The 22,962-nt window shown below is 39.3% G+C and overlaps 1 protein-coding gene across 1 annotated transcript in view; it reads right to left on the reverse strand.

The window, feature by feature from the left end:
- Positions 1-22,962, reverse strand: part of cntnap3 (contactin associated protein family member 3) — a 161,887-nt gene that overhangs the window by 16,578 nt on the left and 122,347 nt on the right. Inside the window, exons 19-21 of the mRNA XM_067397378.1 lie at positions 21,735-21,959; positions 18,658-18,791; positions 10,929-11,016 (exon numbers count right to left, since the gene is read on the reverse strand). Of these exons, the coding sequence (XP_067253479.1) occupies positions 10,929-11,016; positions 18,658-18,791; positions 21,735-21,959 (447 nt within the window). The remainder of the gene's footprint in view (positions 1-10,928; positions 11,017-18,657; positions 18,792-21,734; positions 21,960-22,962) is intronic.

Below are 22,962 nucleotides of genomic sequence, written 5' to 3' on the forward strand. Positions count from 1 at the left end.
AGGGAGTTGGCCTTCCTCCTAAACCTACCTATCATCGAACCAGATAACATCTACCGACTCAAAGACATTGTCAATGTCGGGTTTTGGAAGGGTAACACCCACATCAAGATACACACTCCAGCTGTGGTAGCATACCACGACAGCAACCCCCAACTGTACCTGGCTCCCAATTTACGCATGTGTGTTTTGACCAAAGACATTCATTACCTCTGCCCTAGCAAACCTTTCCTCAGAGACAATACTGAAGGAATCTGCGGGTTACAGCCCATGATCAGCGACACACGCTGCCCTGCCGAGGCCAAGCCTCGCACCCAAATCGTCGGAACACAAGCTGAGATTGTGGGCAATCGATGGCTTGTTAACACTCCCACTCGCACCGCCACCCTGACTTACGATCAGCACGACACTGCCACTCGGGTCAGCCTGCCCAGTCAAAGCATGTGGATCCAGGTACCCCTGGGTGCCATCCTCCACCTCGATGACCTGGCCTTGTACCACATCTCAAGTGAGGAGTACCAGTCAGAACTGGAGATCCCACCCTTTTTCATGAACCACAACCTCACTTTGGCCCCCGAGCTGGAACTGAGGATTGAGAAAGGGGGTCACAGTTAATTGACAGTGCTCCTGTCGACGCCGCCCTCCAAGCACTCTCCCGACTGCCCATTCTGACCAGCTCACCTATAGCCCAAGCTTGGACTGCCGCCGACACAGCCCTTTGCCTCTCCATGGCAATCGGATACATACTGACCCTAGGCCTAGCCTTCATCCTTTTCAAGAGGATGAAGGGGATGCAAGCGTCCATGGACAAGTGCCTGCCTGCCCTTCCCCGGGGTTTCAAGAGGAAACCAAGGAGAGGAGGCACCAACATGGAGAACGTACCAAATCTCATCGAAATGGACTCTCCCTTCGACGACCCAAAGACCGAGGACCAGTAGGGACCACCTGCTGTCCGACATCTGTGCCATCCGACCTCGCTACCGTCCAACGAGATCCGCACGGGGACCTCACTGGCCGAAAGGGGGAAACTGTAGGGTCTGCACAGTCTCAAGGATGAGCAGGTCCCACCATAAACTGTGTTTAAGCCTCAATTCACGGAACTTTGGTTTGTAAATCTTACATCGATTCCGGCCCGGCAGACACTAATGGATCACGAGACCTTCTTTTTATGACTATTTCGATAAGTCCCAAACCTCTCCTCTGTGACTTCAAAGGAGATGCGAACGCCACGGATCGGGTTTCGAAAGACAGGCCCGAATTCCAAACGGTCATAAAAAGAGAAAATACACGCACACACCCACAGACACACACTCACATACAAAGACTGTATACACAAATATTATACCTGCAAATATGAATGTACCTGCCATTGTAGTGCTCGCTGCATGTATGTGTTACTAGTATAGAATCGTAGAATTGACTGTAGTAGGTTAGTTTTCATGTTAAACGATAGTAATAGAGTGTAAAGTGTATCTTCTTTATATGACGAGCGACACCTGTCGAGTTTGATCTCTCCGTAAAGCTGTGAATCCGAGCTATTCACTCATGTACGTTACATTTCTGCCAAATGCATCGTTCAATGTTTAATAATACTATGAAGGAAATGCACTGATTCAACATACCATAAATTTATTCGGGAGACAGGACAAAGGAATGTGGAAACCCGCCAAATTGCAACGCTATCATTGGAGGACGTTATCAGTAAGGCGTTCTGGTTTGTTGTCTTTAAAACACCATGACACGCGTCTTTTGGGGGCACAAGTTTTCTGCACGAGTTCCTGCCGTCAAGACGGACTCTCTTCTTTATTTTCCGGTCATATTACAACAGTTAAACCTTCGTTTGAAACTTCGCCGAAACAACCTCCGGAAGAAGAAGCAACTATCAAACCGAGCGCTCCGAAACTCCAAGCACCCTGACTAACCTATGCAAGTATAACGTTTTTACGATCTTAAATACTGAGTTTCCTTGCTGGCTCTTAAAGGTGAACTGTTGCAATTTGACCTGCTTTGATCATCTCTTTCGTTTCTGCCTTTCCCTCTACTTTGTATGTATTTGTATTTACTTGTGTCCATTTAGCCGTATAACCTGTGTATTACCCGTTTCGTATATTAAACTCATTTTATCCATGCTTTTTGTTCACTTGCTCATTTTAGCAACAACCGAGTCACTTTAACGTTCTGATTCTAATATCCTTGCTCTATATTTGAAGGCTATGATAGAAAGTTAGTCTCCCGGCCCGAGAATAACATTTCTGTCATGATAATCTGTGGATAATTGTCCGTTTCGGTGGACGAACTGATAGTTTTCCACATAATTATTCAACCAGAACTAATCATATATGTGATTGATTATAATTCGTTGTAGTTAATTCACCATATATGTTTAATTCCCCGTTGGGTCGATATATGAACGTCATAAAGCTTTCTGAATTATGATATTCATATTTCATCCATAAATTGATTAATAACTGTACATCGCTACACCTGGGAAAAAGACCCCAATTATCTCACACGTGTCTCCTCTAGAGTTCAGAAGAGATCGAAATATCTCCAAATACCCAAGTTACCAAAGTCACAATATAAAGTCACAGATCTCAGAAATATCTCACTTGCTTCTCTCGGATAGCACTTAAATTGAGATCTAATGGAAATGTTTGATTAAGCTGCTGCTTTTCAGATGTTGCTCTTGAGAAAAAGACCCCAATGATCTTGTATGTGTCTTCTCTAGAGTTTCAGAAGAGATCTAAATATCTCAGACTGAACTCAGATTTACCAAAATACTATAATATACAGTAAAATATCCCTATTGCTTCTCTCAAATAGCAATTATCCAGTGAACAAAATTTATGTTCTAAGAATGTTTTGGTAATGTTCCCAATAAGTTGTGAAAATGTTATTTCTGAGTGTTCTCTGAACATTCAAAATATCATTTTTTTAAATGTTTCAAAAACATTCTATTCTTGATTATTGCTAAGGAAACATTCCATTTCATCATTCTGTGAACACTTTGAGAATGTTACTTTTGAATGTTCTCTGAACATTCTGAAACAAACTGTAACATTTAAACGTCCATCAAAAATGTTTCAGAAAAATGTTCCATGAACAATGTATATGTCATGATCATCAGTCCGAGTCCTTTGGCGGCCAAATAGGGCACTCCAACATGGACTATTGTTCACCACACTTTTGGACTTCATTTCCCATAACTCACTTCCCGGACTCATTATCCCCTCATTGCACCAGCTGTCTTGAGTTTGTCATTAGTGTCTGTCTATTTATACTGAGTTGTTTCTGCTTTTGTTTGTGGTTTGTTAATGTGTCTTACGTGCATTTTTGTATTCCTGGTTTTCTGTTGCGGTCTCCTGTTTAATGTGGACTGTTCTGTGGAGTTTGACCCTTGCCTATTTCTGGATTTACGTTTTTGGATTACCCTATTAAAGCTCTGCTTGGATTTTACCATCTCGTCTTTGTGCATCCCGTGACAGTATAAATGTTTTTTTGTGCTAAAGATTTGAGAACATTATTAAAGACCAGATAACTTTGAAGAAACATTCTAATGATGTTACCAGAAGAATGTTTGTTCATAACTTTTAGAACTTTGCCAAAACGTTAGCCAAAGTTCTGAGAACATTCCCTGTTTTCTGGGTAAATGGAGATCTAATGGAAATGTTTGGTTAAGTTCTCTGCTTCTCAGATGTTTCTCTTGAGAAAAAGACCCCAATGATCTAACATATGCCTCCTCTAGAGTTTCAGAAGAGATCAAAATATCTCAGATTGGACTCAGATTTACCAAGATACTATAATATAGTAAAAGATCTAAAAAATACCCCAATTGCTTCTCAGATAGCAATTACCCAGATAACAAAAATATGTTCTAAGAATGTTTGGTAATGTTCCTATCAAGTTGTGAAAATGTTATTTCTGAGTGTTCTCTGAATGTTCAAAATATATATTTTTTTAAATGTTTAAAAAAATGTTCTATTCTTGATCATTGTTAAGGAAACCTTCCATTTCATCATTCTGCGAACACTTTGGGAATGTTACTTTTGAATGTTCTCTGAACATTCCGAAACAAGCTGTAACATTTAAACGTCTAACTAAAATGTTTCAGAAAAAAAACGTTCTATTAACAATGTATAAATGTTTTGAGAACATTATTAAAGACCAGATAAATTTGAACAAACATTCTAATGAAGTTACTGGATAAATGTTTCTTCATAACTTTGAGAGAACTCTGCCAAAGTTCTCAAGGTTCCCTGTTTCCTGGGTAAATGAAGATCTAATGGAAATGTTTGGTTATGTTTTCTGGATCTCAGGTGTTTCTACTGACAAAAAGACCCCAACAATCTCTCATGTGTCTCCTCTAGAGCTTCAGATGAGATCTGCAATCAAAAGTCAGAAGTTTCATAACGAACTCATGAGTCATTTTTCCTTAAATTCTTCCAGGACCAAATGATCTGCGCTGCTTCCATATTCAGTTTATAGACTATATGTCAGCTATCAATTCATGTCTATTTTATTTCTTCTAAGGATATTCAGGGGAAACATCTGAAACAAACTTAATCAATACATAACTTGTGAACTCCATTAAGCTTAGAAAGAACAACCACTGAGCAACAGTATTCTTCACAGCATGTTTTCTCACACCCTCTGCAACTAGATACGAGTCTCACTTCAAGCGTACACTAGCAACATGAAGAGCAACAACTCAACACAAAACAATGCGATTTAGCTTTTGTGCAGGACATCTCGAGCGAAAACCGCATGTTGCATTCCATTCCGCAGCAACGGCAGAGAACTGAACACATCAAGCCTGATGAAAGTCCTTTTATTCAGATATTGAGCAAAAGGCGACTCAATGGTCCATGGGAAGAAACAAATACATGACGTATTTGACCAATAAACATGTCCTTGATCCTTTTTTTTGGTTCAACATCAAGATTTTAGGTCTGCTGTTTGCTCGATTTTCTAATTCTATGCAACATTTTTCATTATGTTCAAATGTTAAAGGATTAGTTAACTTTTAAATAAACTTTTGCTGATAATTGACTTACCCCCATGTCATCCAAGATGTCCATGTCTTTCTTTCTTCAGTCGAAAAGAAATTAAGGTTTTTGATGAAAACATTCCAGGATTTTTCTCCATATAGTGGACTTCAATGGGCACCCAACGGTTCAAGGTCCAAATGACAGTTCAGCTTCAAAAGGCTTTAAACGATACCAGACTATACCAGATGATGAATAAAGGTCTTATCTAGCGAAAGGAGGAAGAGGAGGAATCTCAATGCTGCCACGACTGGACCATTTAAATCCCGCCATTAGAATCAGTCAGTGAGTCCCTGTTTCCATCTCGCTACATTACCGGACAAAATGGATTTCCACGTTACTAAGCAACAGCATTTTAAGGGGGTCGCACACCGGATGCAAAGCTCAGCGCCACGCCATTTCTTTAAAATTCGAACTTATTGTTTTCTACGAGTGTACGCACACCGGCGGCGACATACGGCGCATGTCTGCGGCGCCGCGCTACGACTCAGGAAGTTGTTCAAAATCCTGCCGCGCCACAGGACACCATGTACATTGTTTTACATTAAATGTATAATATATTTCTCTCAAATCATCATTAATGTACATACTGACTTCACCCTGTGCTGCAAGATACATTAGTTTTACATTTTTAGTTTAACTGCTTGAATAAAGTCTAAAAATGTAGCCTTTTCTTTCCTTTTGCTTTGTTGAGCCATTTTTCCATGTACACTAACCTCAGTGCGAAATATTAAAGCATATGTAACGTTTCCCTGTTGACGTAAAACACTCCCATTGTGCAGCTCTTCTATCAGGAGTCGAGTCAAAATTGAGCTTGCGCGTATATAATGTGCGCGGCCGGTGTGCGATACCTGTGAGTTGTCAGAGACACAGCGCTGAGCTTCGCGTCCGGTGTGCGACCCTCTTTAGAGGTGTTTTTGTTCTGATAGAGAAGGGGATGACAGTTTGATGACACTGACAACACAGGATGGAAGAACCATTAGTTGTTTTACCTTTTTTTGTAAACGGCGTTTGACTTAGTATTTGCACGTTCAACTTGTAAACACTGACACGGTACTTCCGCCTATGTCAAGCATGACCTTTTCAACGTAATTGCGTATTACGTGACGTCGCGAATGTGCATCGCAGAACAGAGCAAGGCGAGCATTTGTGCTTACAAAACTTAAACTTTTTTATTTATTTTTTTAAAATGACTGATCGTTTCGTTAGATAAGAAACGTATTCATCGTCTGGTATCGTTAAAAGCCTTTTGAAGCTGCACTGAAACTGTCATTTGGACCTTGAACCATTTGGTGCCCATTGAAGTCCATTATATGGAGAAAAATCCTGGAATGTTCTCATCAAAAACCTTAATTCCTTTTCGACTGAAGAAAGAAAGACATGGACATCTTGGATGACTTGGGGGTGAGTAAATTATCAGAAAAAGTTTATTTAAAAGTGAACTAATCCTTTAACTCTATAAAGCCTACTGTATCATACTTGATTTTTTTTAGCAAGTAAAAGCCTATGAGTATCAAATATGATCCATTAGGCTTTTGAGGAAGGGTTATCTGTTCTCTCTCTATCATCAATGTATTGCATTGCATTACGTGTTTTGAAACTTTGATCATAAAACTAAGGTTTGAACCATCTTACTAAGACATATTATTGTGAGATATAGAGTGATAAATGATATTTATAAGCATTTTAGTACTCTAATTGATTCACATGATCAGAATGTTAATTTTGGCCATATAAATATCAGCAACTGCACCAAATTGCATATTTTTGCTCAGTTTTGGCCTCTGAATAAATAATATTTCCTAATATTTATAATATTATATAATATTTATTATACAATATTATAATAATATAATATTTCCTCCATGTTCTCACTATATCATATTATATGAGTCATAAAAGCCTGATGCATTAAATAAGATACTTAACAAAGAACACTTTTTTATATATTTAAAGGTCCAATAAACTTATTTCAATTCAATTGAATTCACATTTATTTGTATAGAGCTTTTCACAATACATATTGTTTCAAAGCAGCTTTACAGAAAGTGTGTGTCTACATTACAATTTAGAGTGATCTTACATTAGAAAAAAAATATTTGTCTGACTATTATTTCTTATGTAAGACTTTACACTGAAAAATCTGAAAAATGAATGAATAAAAAAATAAATATTGAGTATGTCTCTCTTTTGACCAGACCAGACCAGATGATCATGTTCTCCAGCACGATTTGAACATCTCAAGAACATCAGCTTGACATCATTTCAGCTCTGAATGGGCCTGTACTGGTCAAATATTAATCTTCAGGAGCTCAATGCAGGTTTCACATTTGATTTAGTATTCATTACAAGTCGATTTCTGGCTTTGATCGATAGTATTTACTGGAAATGTCACACAGCCCACTGTCAGTGACACACTATCTGAAGGGTTACAGCAAATGCGTTTCATGTCACATGTTCCTATGAAAGGTCGTATAAATGCACAGGCTGCCACATGAGAATGTTTCCCTCCATAAAGCGCCGCCAACCTCGACCTGAACGACATCACAACGAGATTGAACCAACCTAATTTGGCTCATGAGCATCTCTAGGTAACTAGAAATGACTGTTTGGGGAAATACAGAATAAAACACTCTAAACGCATCCGACCTCACTGATCATAAGAGATCATAAAAAGCTCTTTATTTTCTTTATATCTGTAAACTCTGCCAGTAAATCTTATCAAAAGACTATTTCCAAAAGTCACCATGACCTAAATAATTGTGCTAAAAAAAGAAAAGAAAAGTCTATTTTTAGGATTATTAAGATTTTTTGTCATGCAGTTATAAAACTCATACTGAACAAAATGTTTTATTAAAGTCAGCAAAGAATAAAAGCAGTATAACAAATACTACAATGCAGTTTACATGCAACTGTACTTTATCATTTACATAATGTCTTTTCCATATTACAGTTATTCAAATAAAAATATTAAAATGCTAAATATTTTGCATTGAAATGAGGATTTGGCAGCAATTTGTGCTAACGTGTCATGAAAATAATGTCACGATGCAAAAAAATCCTCCTTATAAAAAGCTCCTAATAATAGACTTTTTTTAATGCAAAATGTCTTTATGAGATTCAGCCTGCAAGCTTCTTATATTTAAAACGTCTGCTGTATTATTTATTAACTGAATGTTTTATTCATCTATTTGGGTTTTATGACTAGAAAGTGCTGTGCTTCAGGTCCTATTTATAGACATAAAACAAAATCAAACTGACCTATTTCATGTCCCCCACAGACGACAATAATAACATGTAAAGTCAATATTAGTCTTATGTGAAGTAAATAGGACAAAGCCTACTCTATTCACATTCAGACTGAAGAGTTCGCCTGACTGAACAAACAAACTCCTGATGCTTCCGCTTCCTCCATACATTTCAGCATCCATGATGGCTAGAAAACCTCTAAAAGGAATATAATAATATATAATGGCCACTTAACTGACCATCTGCATGTCGTTGAGGTCAGCACTCGATTATAATCCAGAGACATTTCCTCCTTTATACAGAGACATTGGGGCGATTTTCAAAATACAATATTACTGCCTACAAAACAGGATATATGTAAGACTTTTGGTTTTTGCTCATTTATTTTGAAGCCGGGTGCACACTGTACGACTTCTAATAGTCCTTTACGGCTGTTGCTTGTCAGGCTGTACAAACATGATATCCGCTGTAAGTCATGTCACACTGTAGGATCTCAGTTGTCATTAATGTCAGTCAGACTGTACGGCAGTCAAGATTTGTTAAAAACGAATGCAGCCAAGAAGACTCGTCTAGGGTTTTACATCATCAATCTGTGACACGTTCAGTGACTGTGAGCTGCAGTACATGCGGGATTGGATGGCTAGCAAACAAAAAACATTTCTAGTGTTAATTTTGATCATGGTTTGTCTTGAAAAGACAAAAAAAGAAATGATATGTGTGGAGCAAGAGGTGGTTTGTTGTTTTTGCACTAATTGTGTTCTTTGCTCTTATTGGTTTTTGATTTAATGGTTGTCGTAGAAGAAGCCTATGAAGCCTTGTTTCAGCCACTGTATATAAAAATAAAAAAAAATCACAATTCTGCCTTTTTTACTCACAACTGTGAGTTTATATCCAGAATTACGTGATATAAACTCGCAATTGCGTGTTATAAAGTCAGAATTGCGTGATATAAACTAGGGATGCACTGATACCATGCTTTCAATCACAATTCGTTATTGATTAGTGAAGGCGGGATAGGCGGAATGACACAGACTAGAAGCGCGCACTCTCTCTCTTTCTTGCGTGCAATCCCAGTTCTCTCAAACAGCGCGCGATCAATTCTTCTCGCGCCTGAATGGTCAAATGCACACACAGTGGTCAAAATGTCTATCGTGTGGAGTATCTCACGTAAATACAGTCGGTTATGGCTTAAGTCAATGTAAACATTTGGGTGAAAACAGGATGTGTGTCAGTATCCATGGATTCGGTCTTAAAGGGACCATAGCCTATTTGTCATTAATGTTAATAAAACAACAAAAGATGTTAAATAAATGTATACATGGCAAATAAACCTACTGTATCTGAAAAACAAGTTTATTTAATTTGTATCTCTATAGTCTTTGTTGTATTGTTTGTAATTTGTAAAGGTTATTGGATGCTGGAATTTTTGTTCTTTAAGTTTGTGACAAGCACATAAAAATGATTACTTTTTTTCGTTAGAGTAATAATAAAGAAGCTGTCCTACATTCATTAGTTTCACTGTGTTGTGCTTTGAAATCTGCAACATCACCCAAAAAAAAAAAAAAAAAAAAAAGACAGAGAAATTAATAAATGTATAGGTATCGGTATCGGCAAGTACTAGAAAAAAAGTATCAGTATTCGTACTCAGTCCTTAAAAATGGTATCGGTGCATCCCTAATATAAACTCGCAATTGAGTGTTCTAAAGTCAGAAATGTGGGATATAAACTCGCAATTTAGTGATATAAAGACAGAAATGTGGGATATAAACTCGCAATTGCATGTTATGAAGTCAGAATTGTGGGATATAAACTCGCAATTGCATGTTATGAAGTCAGAATTGTGGGATATAAACTCGCAATTTAGTGATATAAAGACAGAATTGTGGGATATAAACTCGCAATTTAGTGATATAAAGACAGAATTGTGGGATATAAACTCGCAATTTAGTGATATAAAGTCAGAATTGTGAGATATAAACTCGCAATTTAGTGATATAAAGACAGAAATGTGGGATATAAACTCGCAATTGCATGTTATAAAGTCAGAATTATGGGATATAAACTCGCAATTTAGTGAAATAAAGTCAGAATTGCAAGACAAAAACATGCAATTGTGTGTTATAAAGTCAGAATTGTGAGATTTAAACTTGCAAATTTGCAATTATCTTTTAAATAGTTTTATTCTGTGGTGGAAACAAGTTTCTATAGAAGCCACACTGTAGGACTGTGCCTCAAAACTTCAGAATTTCAAATTGGCAAATTGGTTTGATCGAAATGATCATTAATCGGCTATTAGTGAACATGTCAAACTAGCGATCAAAGACTACAGATTTTGGCCTAGGATGCAAGGAATCTTTTAGGATTCACAAAATTGTCTCAGACAGACAAACCGTGGCCAAAATTGTACAATATGCACAATTTAAAATTATTGCTACATTGCCATATGAGCAGGCAATTAAATTCATAATGTTGTTGAGTCAGAATCAATTCCAAACTAGAAGTTCAATGTAGTCAAAATGCAACTATTTAAGCAGATTATAAATCGGAAATTTATATTCACTATAAGCTTTTCCAGTCCTAAAAATCATATTTTTAAAATTCCCTAATATTCCAGGTGTTGACAGCGATTTTACTCACCGTGCACTTTTCCGATGACAATAGATTTGATGGCGTTGAATTCAGTGTCTGATGTTAGATTGAAATCTTCTTTTGCATGCTGATCGACCTACAAAAGACACAACAAGCCACAGTTAAAATTGTATGTGCATTGAGCATCATCTCTGTTCATAGCAAGGGCATGTACATCTGCAATCATTTCAATTAAAACTGCTCTTCAAAGCAACCATAAAAAAACGTTACTGCACGCTGTCAAACAGTGGACGCTCGCTGGTTCAAAACCAGAGGATGTGCTTCAGTCCAGCCGTGTGTTTGCATTCAAAGTGTGATTATTGCAAAGGATCAGACTAACTGCTGAGGCCATTGACAGAGCAGTGCTCCCACCACGACCTGCACCGCCGCAGCACATTGACCGTTATTGAACAGCGCGTGTCATGAATCAGAGCTGCAGTGCTTTACTGGACACTCGAAATCTAATCCTCCATGTGATCAAATGCTCCATTTCAAATTCATGAATATATGCATTACTTTTATATATATATATATATATATATATATATGCCAAGGATGTTCTGTTCAATATATTGATGCATTTTGTAGCCTTTTACAAAGAGATTCAAGGAATATTCTGGGATATTATCAATTTATTTATAGACATTTCTTTGCTATAGCCGTTTAAGGCACTACATGTGAATAGAGTAAAAATTTCCAATTCTCACTATTAACTAACTATTAACTAAAACTTTTGCCTCAAACTCTTAATTACTGCTTATTAATAGTTAGTAAGGTTATTAAGTTTAGGTATTGGGTTGGATTAAGGGATGTAGAATATGGTTATGCAGAATAAGTCATTAATATGTGCTTTATGAGTACTAATAAACAGCCAATATCCTAGTAATATGCATGCTAATAAGCAACTAGTTAATAGTGAAAATTGGAGCCTAAAGTGTTACCAAAATTTTAAATAATAGATATCACCATACTTTCCTAAACAGTACATTAAGACAATTGTTTTGTATTATTAATGTTATATGACTAATTTGCATACATTTCCAGAATAGAAATCTGAACACTGAATACAGCCAGATTTAAAACTCTTATTTGATTATGTTGACATATTAGAGTTAAAGGTTTTTACTGAGGGAATTCTGGAAATCTCTTTATATCACTTTAGAAATCAGAAAATACTGTCAATAATTACTCACCCCCATGTCATCCAATATGTTTATTTCTTTCTTTCTTCAGTCGAAAAGAAATTAAGGTTTTTAAGGGAAATATTCCAGGATTTTTCTCCATATAGTGGACTTCACTGGGGTTCAACGGGTTGAAGGTCCAAATGTCAGTTTCAGTGCAGCTTCAAAGAGCTCTACATGATCCCAGATGAGGAATAGGAGTCTTATCAAGTGAAACGATCTTTCATTTTCTAAAAAAAAAAAAAAATTATATACTTTTTAACCACAAATGCTCGTCTTGCACTGCTCTGCGATGCGCCACACATTACGTAATCACGCATGACGAAAACTCCATCTCATTTTCTCCTCCAACTTCAAAATCATCCGACATCGTTGTTTTACCTTTTTTGTAAAGGCAGTCTGACTTAGTCTTTGCACGTTCGCTTTGTCAATGGATCGGTACTTCCGTCTACGTCACGTGTGACCTTTCCAATGTGATGACGTAATTCGTAGCGCATCGCAGAGCAGTGCAAGATGAGCATTTGTGGTTAAAAAGTATATAATTTTGGTAACACTTTATTTGAAGGGGTGTGCATAAGACTGACATGACACCTTCATAATCATGACATGACACATGTCATGAATATGTAGGTGTTACAGATCCCTTGTTTCCCTGGACTCCATTTCCCAGAATCCTCCTGTTCTCCACACCTGCACTCACTTCCCTCGTCAGCTCCTCATCGTCACTCATCACCTGCACCTGGACTCTATTGTTAGCACTCCTATATAATGCACTCACTCCCTGCACTCCTGGTCCGTTCTCTGTTTTGTTAAGGTGTCTGTCTGTTGTTCATTGCCATTGTTTGAAGTAAAGTCTCTATTATCGTGGAAATCCGTATCTGCCTCATCTCTCTACCAGCCACCCGTAACAGAAGAACGGACCCAAAACCGACCGGATTTTCCACGAAAAAAAAGAATGGAGACTTTCCCCAGCTCCCTGGATCCAACTCCTCCATCGCCTCTCACCCTAACAGCCAGCGAACGCATTATCGGGCTCCTGCAGGTAGGACGTTCGCTGGAGAGGTATGTGGAGGAGTTCGTTGAGCTTGCTTACTTGTCTAACTGGCCCGACGCTCAGTTGATCTCCCTGTTTTTGGATGGATTGGATGACGACACTATCCGTTTTGATGAACCTGTTTTTTGTTCCTCCTTAAGCGACACTATCAATTTAATTTTGTGGTTGAATGGCTCCAAATTCTTAGTGAAAGAGGTTCAGGATCAGTGTTGTCGTCCGGTCCATCCAGAAACACGGTTGGCCGGGCCAGTTAGTCAACCTCCGGCTTCCTCCGCACACCGCTCCAGCGAACTCCCTGCCTGCCCCAGGCTGGACCCATATTCCGCTACTGGGCCCAGTAAGCGGAGGAGGAGGAAGAAAGCGGCACCAAAGTCTCCAGAGCCCGCTCCAGTGTCTCCAGAGCCCGCTCCAGTGTCTCCAGAGCCCGCTCCAGTATCTCCAGAGCCCGCTCCAGTATCTCCAGAGCCCGCTCCAGTATCTCCAGAGCCCGCTCCAGTATCTCCAGAGCCCGCTCCAGTATCTCCAGAGCCCGCTCCAGTATCTCCAGAGCCGGCTCCAGTATCTCCAGAGCCAGCTCCAGTATCTCCAGAGCCAGCTCCAGTATCTCCAGAGCCAGCTCCAGTCCCCACAGAGCCAGCTCCAGTGCCTGTGGGGATTTTAATTGTATTTGAGGGGATGAAATGGCCTCAACCCCAATCTCCTCCGAGCCAAGTTCTCCAGTCTCCTCCGAGCCAAGTTCTCCAGTCTCCTCCGAGCCAAGTTCTCCAGTCTCCGCCTCCGAGCCAAGTTCTCCAGTCTCCGCCGCCGAGCCAAGTTCTCCAGTCTCCGCCGCCGAGCCAAGTTCTCCAGTCTCCGCCGCCGAGCCAAGTTCTCCAGTCTCCGCCGCCGAGCAAAGTTCTCCAGTCTCCGCCGCCGAGCAAAGATCTCCAGTCTCCGCCGCCGAGCAAAGATCTCCAGTCTCCGCCGCCGAGCAAAGTTCTCCAGTCTCCGCCGCCGAGCTAAGTTCTCCAGTCTCCGCCGCCGAGCAAAGTTCTCCAGTCTCCGCCGCCGAGCAAAGTTCTCCAGTCTCCGCCGCCGAGCAAAGTTCTCCAGTCTCCGCCGCCGAGCAAAGTTCTCCAGTCTCCGCCGCCTACGAGCCCTCAGCTCCAGCCGCCGCCGCCGAGCCCTCAGCTCCAGCCGCCGCCGAGCCAGCCGCTCCAGCCGCCGCCGCCGAGCCTGCCGCTCCAGCCGCCGCCGCCGAGCCAGCCGCTCCAGCCGCCGCCGCCGAGCCTGCCGCTCCAGCCGCCGCCGCCGAGCCTGCCGCTCCAGCCGCCGCCGAGCCAGCCGCTCCTAGTATGGTCTCTGTGATTGAACTCTCCAGCCCAAAGACTGTTTTCCTCCCTGCCTCCCTCTCCCGCCTCCTCCAAGTCATGTCTATACTGCACCTCCACCTCAAGCCCCCTCGCCCAGATCTCCACCTCGGACCTCTGGGCGATTACCTTCACCCCGGCTCCAACCTCCCTCTGCTCCACCGTTGCCCATCAGTCCTCCAGCTTCACCAGTCTCCATCCTGCCTCCACTCACACCTTGGTCATTCATCAGCCTGCCCTCCCCTCTGGACTTCACTCCTCCGTCTCCGCTCCGTCACTCCGTCCCTCGGATTCAGTTGGCCTCCTCACTCCCCCCGGTGTTCGTTTTGTTGGCTGTCCTTCTGCTTTCACTGCGGCCTTCTGGAGCCCCGGCTGCGCCGGTCGGCGGAGCCTTCGGTTCCGCCATCACCCGCCAGTCCTTCAGCGACGCCTGGGCTCAACGCCTCGAAGGCTTCGGCTCCTGACCCGCCATGGCTGCCCGCTGCACCTGACCCGCCATGGCTGCCCGCTGCACCTGACCCGCCATGTATGCCCGCTGCATGTCTGCCCGCTGCACCTGACCCGCCATGGCTGCCCGCTGCACCTGACCCGCCATGGCTGCCTTCGGCCCCTGACCCTCCATGGCTGCCTTCGGCCCCTGACCCTCCATGGCTGCCTTCGGCCCCTGACCCTCCATGGCAGCCTTCGGCCCCTGACCCTCCATGGCTGCCTTCGGCCCCTGACCCTCCATGGCTGCCTTCGGCCCCTGACCCTCCATGGCTGCCTTCGGCCCCTGACCCTCCATGGCTGCCTTCGGCCCCTGACCCTCCATGGCCGCCTTCGGCCCCTGACCCTCCATGGCAGCCTTCGGCCCCTGACCCTCCATGGCTGCCTTCGGCCCCTGACCCGCCATGGCTGCCTTCGGCTCCTGACCCGCCATGGCTTTTGAGCCCGCCCTGGAGACCTCCACTCCAGTCTACTCATCCCCCTGCTCCGGTTTGAGGTCTCCAGGGCGCCCGCCCCCCTCCCGGTTGTTACATCTACGGCGCGAGGACGCGCCTACCGGGAGGGGGAGGTACTGTTACAGATCCCTTGTTTCCCTGGACTCCATTTCCCAGAATCCTCCTGTTCTCCACACCTGCACTCACTTCCCTCGTCAGCTCCTCATCGTCACTCATCACCTGCACCTGGACTCTATTGTTAGCACTCCTATATAATGCACTCACTCCCTGCACTCCTGGTCCGTTCTCTGTTTTGTTAAGGTGTCTGTCTGTTGTTCATTGCCATTGTTTGAAGTAAAGTCTCTATTATCGTGGAAATCCGTATCTGCCTCATCTCTCTACCAGCCACCCGTAACAGTAGGAGGGTTTATGCATGTTTATGACAACTGTCATTAAGTGTCATTCGCTCAATTATGTCATTTTTAATGCAAAGATGACATTGTTTGAGATGTCTTTGTTACGACAACTTGACATAAACCAACACATCATAACCTGTCAGTGTCTTTGTCATGACAACTTGACATTATTTAACTTTATGGGTTAACATTACATTAAACTGTCATGTGGTTGGTTTTGACATTGGCTGTCATGAGGCCATTATAATAGTGTCATAAATATGTATCTTTAGCTCAAGTACAGTGGTACAAATTGAATTCGTCATTAAAATGCCATTAAGTGACAATACTCTGACAAATAATTTTATAACAGCGTAATGAATATTTTTAATTTCATGTTTTTTTTTTTTGTTTTTTTTTTAAAGTTTCCTCCAACAGAAGGTCAGATAATAGACAATTTCAAATTTCTTAAAAAAGATGACACCGTTATAAAATAAATGGTAACACTGGACCCACTTTATTTTAAGTGGCCTTAACTACTATGTACTTACATTTAAATTAATCATTTGATACAATGCACTTATTGTGTACATACATGTTTTTACATTGTACTTATATTTTAAAAACACCTGCATGTAATTACATCTGTAAGGCTTGATTTTCCTGCTAAACAAAAACTGAGATCAAGCATCCTGCAATAAAGCAATAAAGTGTATCTGGAGAAAAGATCTTAAAAGAATAGCAAGGGGCAACGCCTTGCCCCAACTCTAAAAGGACAACGCCTCCCCCCACCACACACACACACACACACACACACACACACACACACACACACACACACACACACACACACACACACACACACACACACACACACACACACACACACACACACACACACACACACACACACACACACACACACACAAACTCTCCTTCCCCCTGACTGAAAGTTATTCAACATGTTTAATGTAACTTGTGTATTTATTGTTTTTCCCTTTTCATGTTTGGTATCATTTTAAAAGTCTCAGTACGGTTGGTAAAATGGTCTCAATTTCACAGCAGTCAATAGATTCTTCTGAAATCATTATGACCGGTAGATTATTGGAGTCCGTTATTTCCGTAAATCTGCGTCAGGGCAGGTCAAACTAGAGAGCCCCATGAAAGGAGCATGCTGCACATCATGGGACTTTTTGAGTTTGTCTGTTATTGACTTAGTTGCAGTATCGTGACTAAGAAAACTGTGTTTTTGTATGAACAAGCATGTGGCGGTTCGACTCAAATGCATTAGTAAACTCTGCACCCTCTGACTAAGAATCATAAACTGTCGAATTTATGTCCGTGAGAACGCAGTCGGCCGATGCAAAATTCTCTAAGTGATAATGGGTCAGTAATGAAAGAATAATTGAAAATAAGAAATACCCAATATAATCAAATATCTAAATTAATACATAACAAATGATTAATTTCTAATTGGAGACACAACCCTTAGAATAAGAATCATTTGAAATTGGAGTCAGATTAAACGAGTGAAATTAAGTGAACTTCACAGAGACGCTGAAAAGGCATACACTCGTTAAACTTCGCCCAACGCCGTCAGACTCCGTTTTTGTGCCGATGGGGGGTTCCTTACACATCTGTAATTAATTTCTGAAATTACATTTATAATTACACTGTTGACCCATCCCTTAACCCTTACCCCTACACTTAAACCTACCCATACCACCAAAGCTTTCCCTAACCTTACCCGTACCCCGCCTCAATAGCTGCAAATGTGTTTTGCAATTCAATATGAAACCAATAAGTAAATTGTACTTATTTTTTGATGTAAGTACATAGTAGTTAAGGCCACTTAATATAAAGTGGGACCGTAACACTTTATTTTAGGGTCTTTTAACTTGTTGCTTATTACTATCAGCATGCATATTACTAGAATATATATTTATTAGTAATTAATAAGCACATATTAATGCCTTATTCTGCATGACCTTATTCTAGATTCTTAATCCTACCCAATACCTAAACGTAACAATTAACTATATTCAGAAGCAGTAAATTGGAGTTTATTGAGGGAAAAGTCATAGTTAATCATTTATATATGTGTTCCCTATACTGAAGTGTTACCAAAATAATGTAATGTAATGTTGTATAAAGCCAAGTAGTTTCTTAAGTTTGATAATTAATCTGCTATGTCATGTTTATGACAGGTTATGATGTGTTGGTTTATGTCAAGTTGTCATAACAAAGACATCTCAAACAATGTCATCTTTGCATTAAAAATGACATAATTGAGTGAATGACATTTGATAACAGTTGTCATAAACATGCATAAACCCTCCTTCATATTCATGACATGTGTCATGTCATGATTATGAAGGTGTCATGTCAGTCTTATGCACACCCCTTCAAGTAAAGTGTTACCAGATTTTTTTTATTTTTTTGACCAATGACCGATCGTTCCGCTTTATAATACCCTTATTCCTCGGCTGGGATCATGTAGAGCTCTTTGAAGCTGCACAGATCGGACCTTCAATCTGTTGGTCCCCACTGAAGTCCACTATATGGAAAAAAATCCTCAAATTCTTAAATTCTTTTCAAATGAAGAAAGAAAGCATAAACATCTTGGATGACATGGGGGTGAGTAAATAATCATGAAATTTTCATTCTGAAGTGAACTAATCCTTTAAGTTTTAATGTTTTGGTGATATTTCTAATGGAAGTCAACATCACGCCACAGATGTTGTTGAAAACAACCAGAATATCCAATTTAACACCATCCCACTTTGATGCAAAATGCAGAGAGATGTACTTTCATTGTCCTTCAAATCCGTCACAGTACCTGAATACTGAGCGTCTTGGTGAGTCTCTGGATGCTCACTCTGTGGAGCTGCCCGTTGGCCAGATTCCTCGCACTGGCTCTGAAAACCTCCGCGTCTCTGTTGTGCTGCAGTTTGTACTTGATGTCCAAATGTCCTTTAGAACAAAGAGCATTTGATTTCTCAACAGGCTTTTATATGGTAAAAAGTCACCGTTTAACCACAGTACATATCTGAGACAAACAGAAACATTAACATGCAACAGAAGCGAACACGTTTCTGCGACTACAAAGCTCCATCTTAAGAGGATTAATATTTTATCCTCTGTGAAACAAAACTGATGCCGAAATAAATTAAAGAACTAACATTTCATCAGTTCTGAGAGGAATTAACCATCTGTATACAAACAGAAAGTTTTTAAGCTGAAAATATCACCTTTGTGAGTCTTTATTAAGCTAAAACTATCGTTTTTTCAGGTTTCGCAGGTGATGAGGGGGTTTATAGCATGTTGCTCTGGATGGTCATTTTTTATGTTAATGGATGAGTTGGTTTTGCTTACATTTTTTGGTGAACTGTTAATTAATGTGTATATGGACCCTCAGAAATAAATAAAAATTGCATGCAACAGGAACAGGAAGCTGTCAGACTGAGCGCCAGGGTTCTGGAGGCTGTTATCTAGACTTCTGGACCTTCTGCATAATTGGACTAGCAGGTATTATTGGCACACGCTGTCTGGCGCTTCCTCTCTGTGGAAACCCAGTGTGCTGTGATAAGCCAGATCCAGAGCTTCCTACTGAATTCCGCTTCAGCGGCGCAGGACACCACAATAATTGGCATCAAACATGGTAAATAAAACAAGACTATTTTGTGTAACTCACTTTGATGTTTGGTTAATTAAAACAGCATTTATTAAAATGAAATCTACACAATGCCATATAAATATACATTCCAAATTCAATTAATTTGTTACACTGTTTTCTAACAGTGTAGTATTATTTCATAATAATTATTTAATTATAATTGTTTATTTACTATTTATTCATATTTTGACTTTTCATATTTTATAGCTTTATATATTTTTTTAGTTTGCATTTTAATTTTGTCATGTGTTTTTATTTGTTTTTGTTTTCGTTGAAATATTTATATTTACTACAACAAACGGCGCAACAAAGGGGGTGAGGCCATGTTGAGCTGCTTTAGAGAAGAGGAAGAGTTGTTGTAGTAGGGTGTTGTTGTCATGCCATCATGTTACGCCGGACTGCTTCACAAACGAGGATCAATTCAACACTGGATTTGCACAAAAGATGAACATGACGGCACATGCTAGTGGATGAGTTGAATCAACTCCACAGCAACTACATAAATTTATCCACTAACCATTCAGAAACGTCCAGTTTCATTCTAAAAGTTGTAACTTCTTCCTGAGTCTCTCCATCAGTGTCGACTCCGGTTTGAACAATAAGGCTGAACACCGTTACTGACAATCCTCATTTTGGCTGCGTGAGATTCTCCAGCTTTGTTGTTGTTGAGCTGTTAAAGCTCCGCCCTCTTCTGGAAAGGGGGCCGGGAGCAGCAGCTCATTTGCATTTAAAGGGACACACACACAAACGGCGTGTTTTTGCTCACACCCAAATAGGGGCAAATTTGACAAGCTATAATAAACGATCTGTGGGGGATTTTGAGCTGAAACTTCACAGACACATTCTGGAGACACCAAAGGCTTATATTACATTCTTATAAAAGGGGCATTATAGGTCCCCTTTAAGTTTGTCCATCTAATAATTATATTTTATTTTATTTCAGCTTCATTTCAATGATTTGAAAACAAAATAAACAAAGAAAATGACTTTTATTAATTTCAGATTTACCTTTTGTCACTTTTATTAGTTTTATTTTATATATATATATATATATATATATATATATATATATATATATATATATATATATATATATGTTTAGTTTTAACTTATTTTTATTTCAATTTTAGTTTTCAGTTAAAGGGTTAGAACCTTTTTGGATCTTGAGAGGTTCAGGGACATTGCTGGCTATGGAGGCCTCAAAAATATCTTAATTTGTGTTCTGAAGATGAATAAATGTCTTATGGATGTGGAACGACACGAGGGTCAGTAATTATTGACATAATTTTCATTTTTGGGTGAACTAACCCTTTAAGTTTTTCAACTAATAATTATATTTTATTTCAGCTTTATTTAAACAATTAGAAAAAGAAAGAGAAAATAAAGAAAATCATTTTAAATAGCTACAGATTTAGGTTTAGGTCAAACCAGAACTGATGCAATAAGTTTCTAGCACCAATAATATTTGTCTGGGACAAAAATTTACATAAAAAAAGCTTTATTGCATCAAGCTCGGTTAGGACACAGCTTCAGTCTTTTTGCATGATTCATTATAAGAAATAAATCTGCCAAGAAGATGCAATAGAAGAATATCTTGTATGTTTTTGTCAATGTTTCGTGGCTGGCAGATTGTTTCTCTCATCATATTCAATTCTGTAAATCTATTGTAAGTCTATTGCATGAATCATTAAACGAAATGGCTCAAAAGAATCTTTTAATCGTATTACACTGGTCACGCTGTATGTCTTGTGAAGAAAGACGCTTTATTTATTTATTATCTGTGCATTACTTCGAGGCAGTGTTTATCTTATCACATTCAATTCTGCAAAATATTTTGGTAGATTTAGGAAACCCTATAAGACGTGTCTCTGTGTCCAGGTGGCGTTTTTGGATGAAAGTCTGGGAACCTTTTAAATGACGAAAGCTTTTGAGAAAATTCCCTCCGAGAATTAGACACAGAAAGCCTGCATGTGCTCAAAAACAGCTTTTCTGGCATGCAAGATCACAGACGCATGTTTACACGCAGTCATGAATGCATGGCAGTCTCAGGAGGGAATATATCCCCCGCCAGCACACAACATGCCATTTCTTTTATGGCGGATTTCAGACAATATACAAAGTAATTTACTGCGGCTGACATCCAGGTGTCTTCAGAGATTCCCCAGACTCAAGCTAATCCAAATGAATGTGCTTAGGGTGCATAGAAGCAAACCAGAGAGGAAGATTAGAGAGTTTCAGACCGTTTCTGTTGAGCAGGACGGCGAGGTATTCTCTGTAGTACGAGTTGACGTAAAGCAGTAGCGCAGGCGCTTGACTCGTCCTGAAGCTCAGCGAGATATTCTCTCCTCTCAGCGTTAAATCAGAGTAGATGGAGGACGACAGCGCGCTGATGTTCCTGTTCAGCTCGTACGGCTCTTTAAACGTGTACGTGACTGATGTTCCAGGTTTGAAGAAGGCAGAAACATCTAGAAGAGATTAAATGCACATGGATTAGGATTATACATATGCATAACTATAATACCCTGTAAGATCACTGTGCTATAATAACATTGAATGGGCAATATGGCCAAAAGTAATTTTTTTCCCCAAATCATTTGATTTTGATATTTATCACAATATTAATTTAATAACATTTTGTTAGACCTTTGTAAAGGTTTGTTTGTAAACTCCAGAGAATAAGTTTCCTTTTAGTGCCCCAATCGGTTTTCTTTTTATAATATTTTTTATAAAATTCTGTGTTTTCCATTTGATTTTTTTCTGGTTTGTGTGTTTTATGATTTAATACAAGATTTAATCACAAATGGTGCCCAATGAAGCAAATTCATAAAACAACATATCAATCTTTTAAAATGTAATGAAATGAAAATATAGCAATTAATTTTCAATTTTTTTTTTTAAATTTAAAGCATTTTGTATACTGTACTGAACTTGTATATACTGTATTTTTATTTACAACATAGATGAAAAATATCTTGGTTGTATGATATTACTTAATAATAATAATAATAACAATAATAATTTTTCATAAAATCTTAATAAAATATTATTTTACTACACAATAGTAATATATTTCTGTCATGATTCCTTCAGGTTAAACCAAACTTTTATTGTGTATTTTATGATAGTTAACTAAAGCTAAACCTATTAAAAATCATTTTTGGTCATTGAAATGAAGCTGAAATAAAATAAAATATAAGTATTCTATGAAAAAATATATATAAAATATTTGGAAAATATTTGCATAATGCATGCATTTTACAATAGCTTAAAACTGAAATAAAAAGAAATTAACTAAAACTAAAAATTAAATTACAAAAAAAATAATAAAACTAAAAAATGAACTGAAAATATAAAATAAAAGTTAATTAAAATATTAATAAATTCAATAATAGTATATAAATAACACTAAAGCAACACTGAAATAGAAATATAATAAAATAATATATAAAATATTTGTGTAATGAATGT

Source organism: Chanodichthys erythropterus, chromosome 10, assembly GCF_024489055.1.
Source record: "Chanodichthys erythropterus isolate Z2021 chromosome 10, ASM2448905v1, whole genome shotgun sequence".
In the NCBI taxonomy this organism is placed as follows: Eukaryota; Metazoa; Chordata; class Actinopteri; order Cypriniformes; family Xenocyprididae; genus Chanodichthys; species Chanodichthys erythropterus.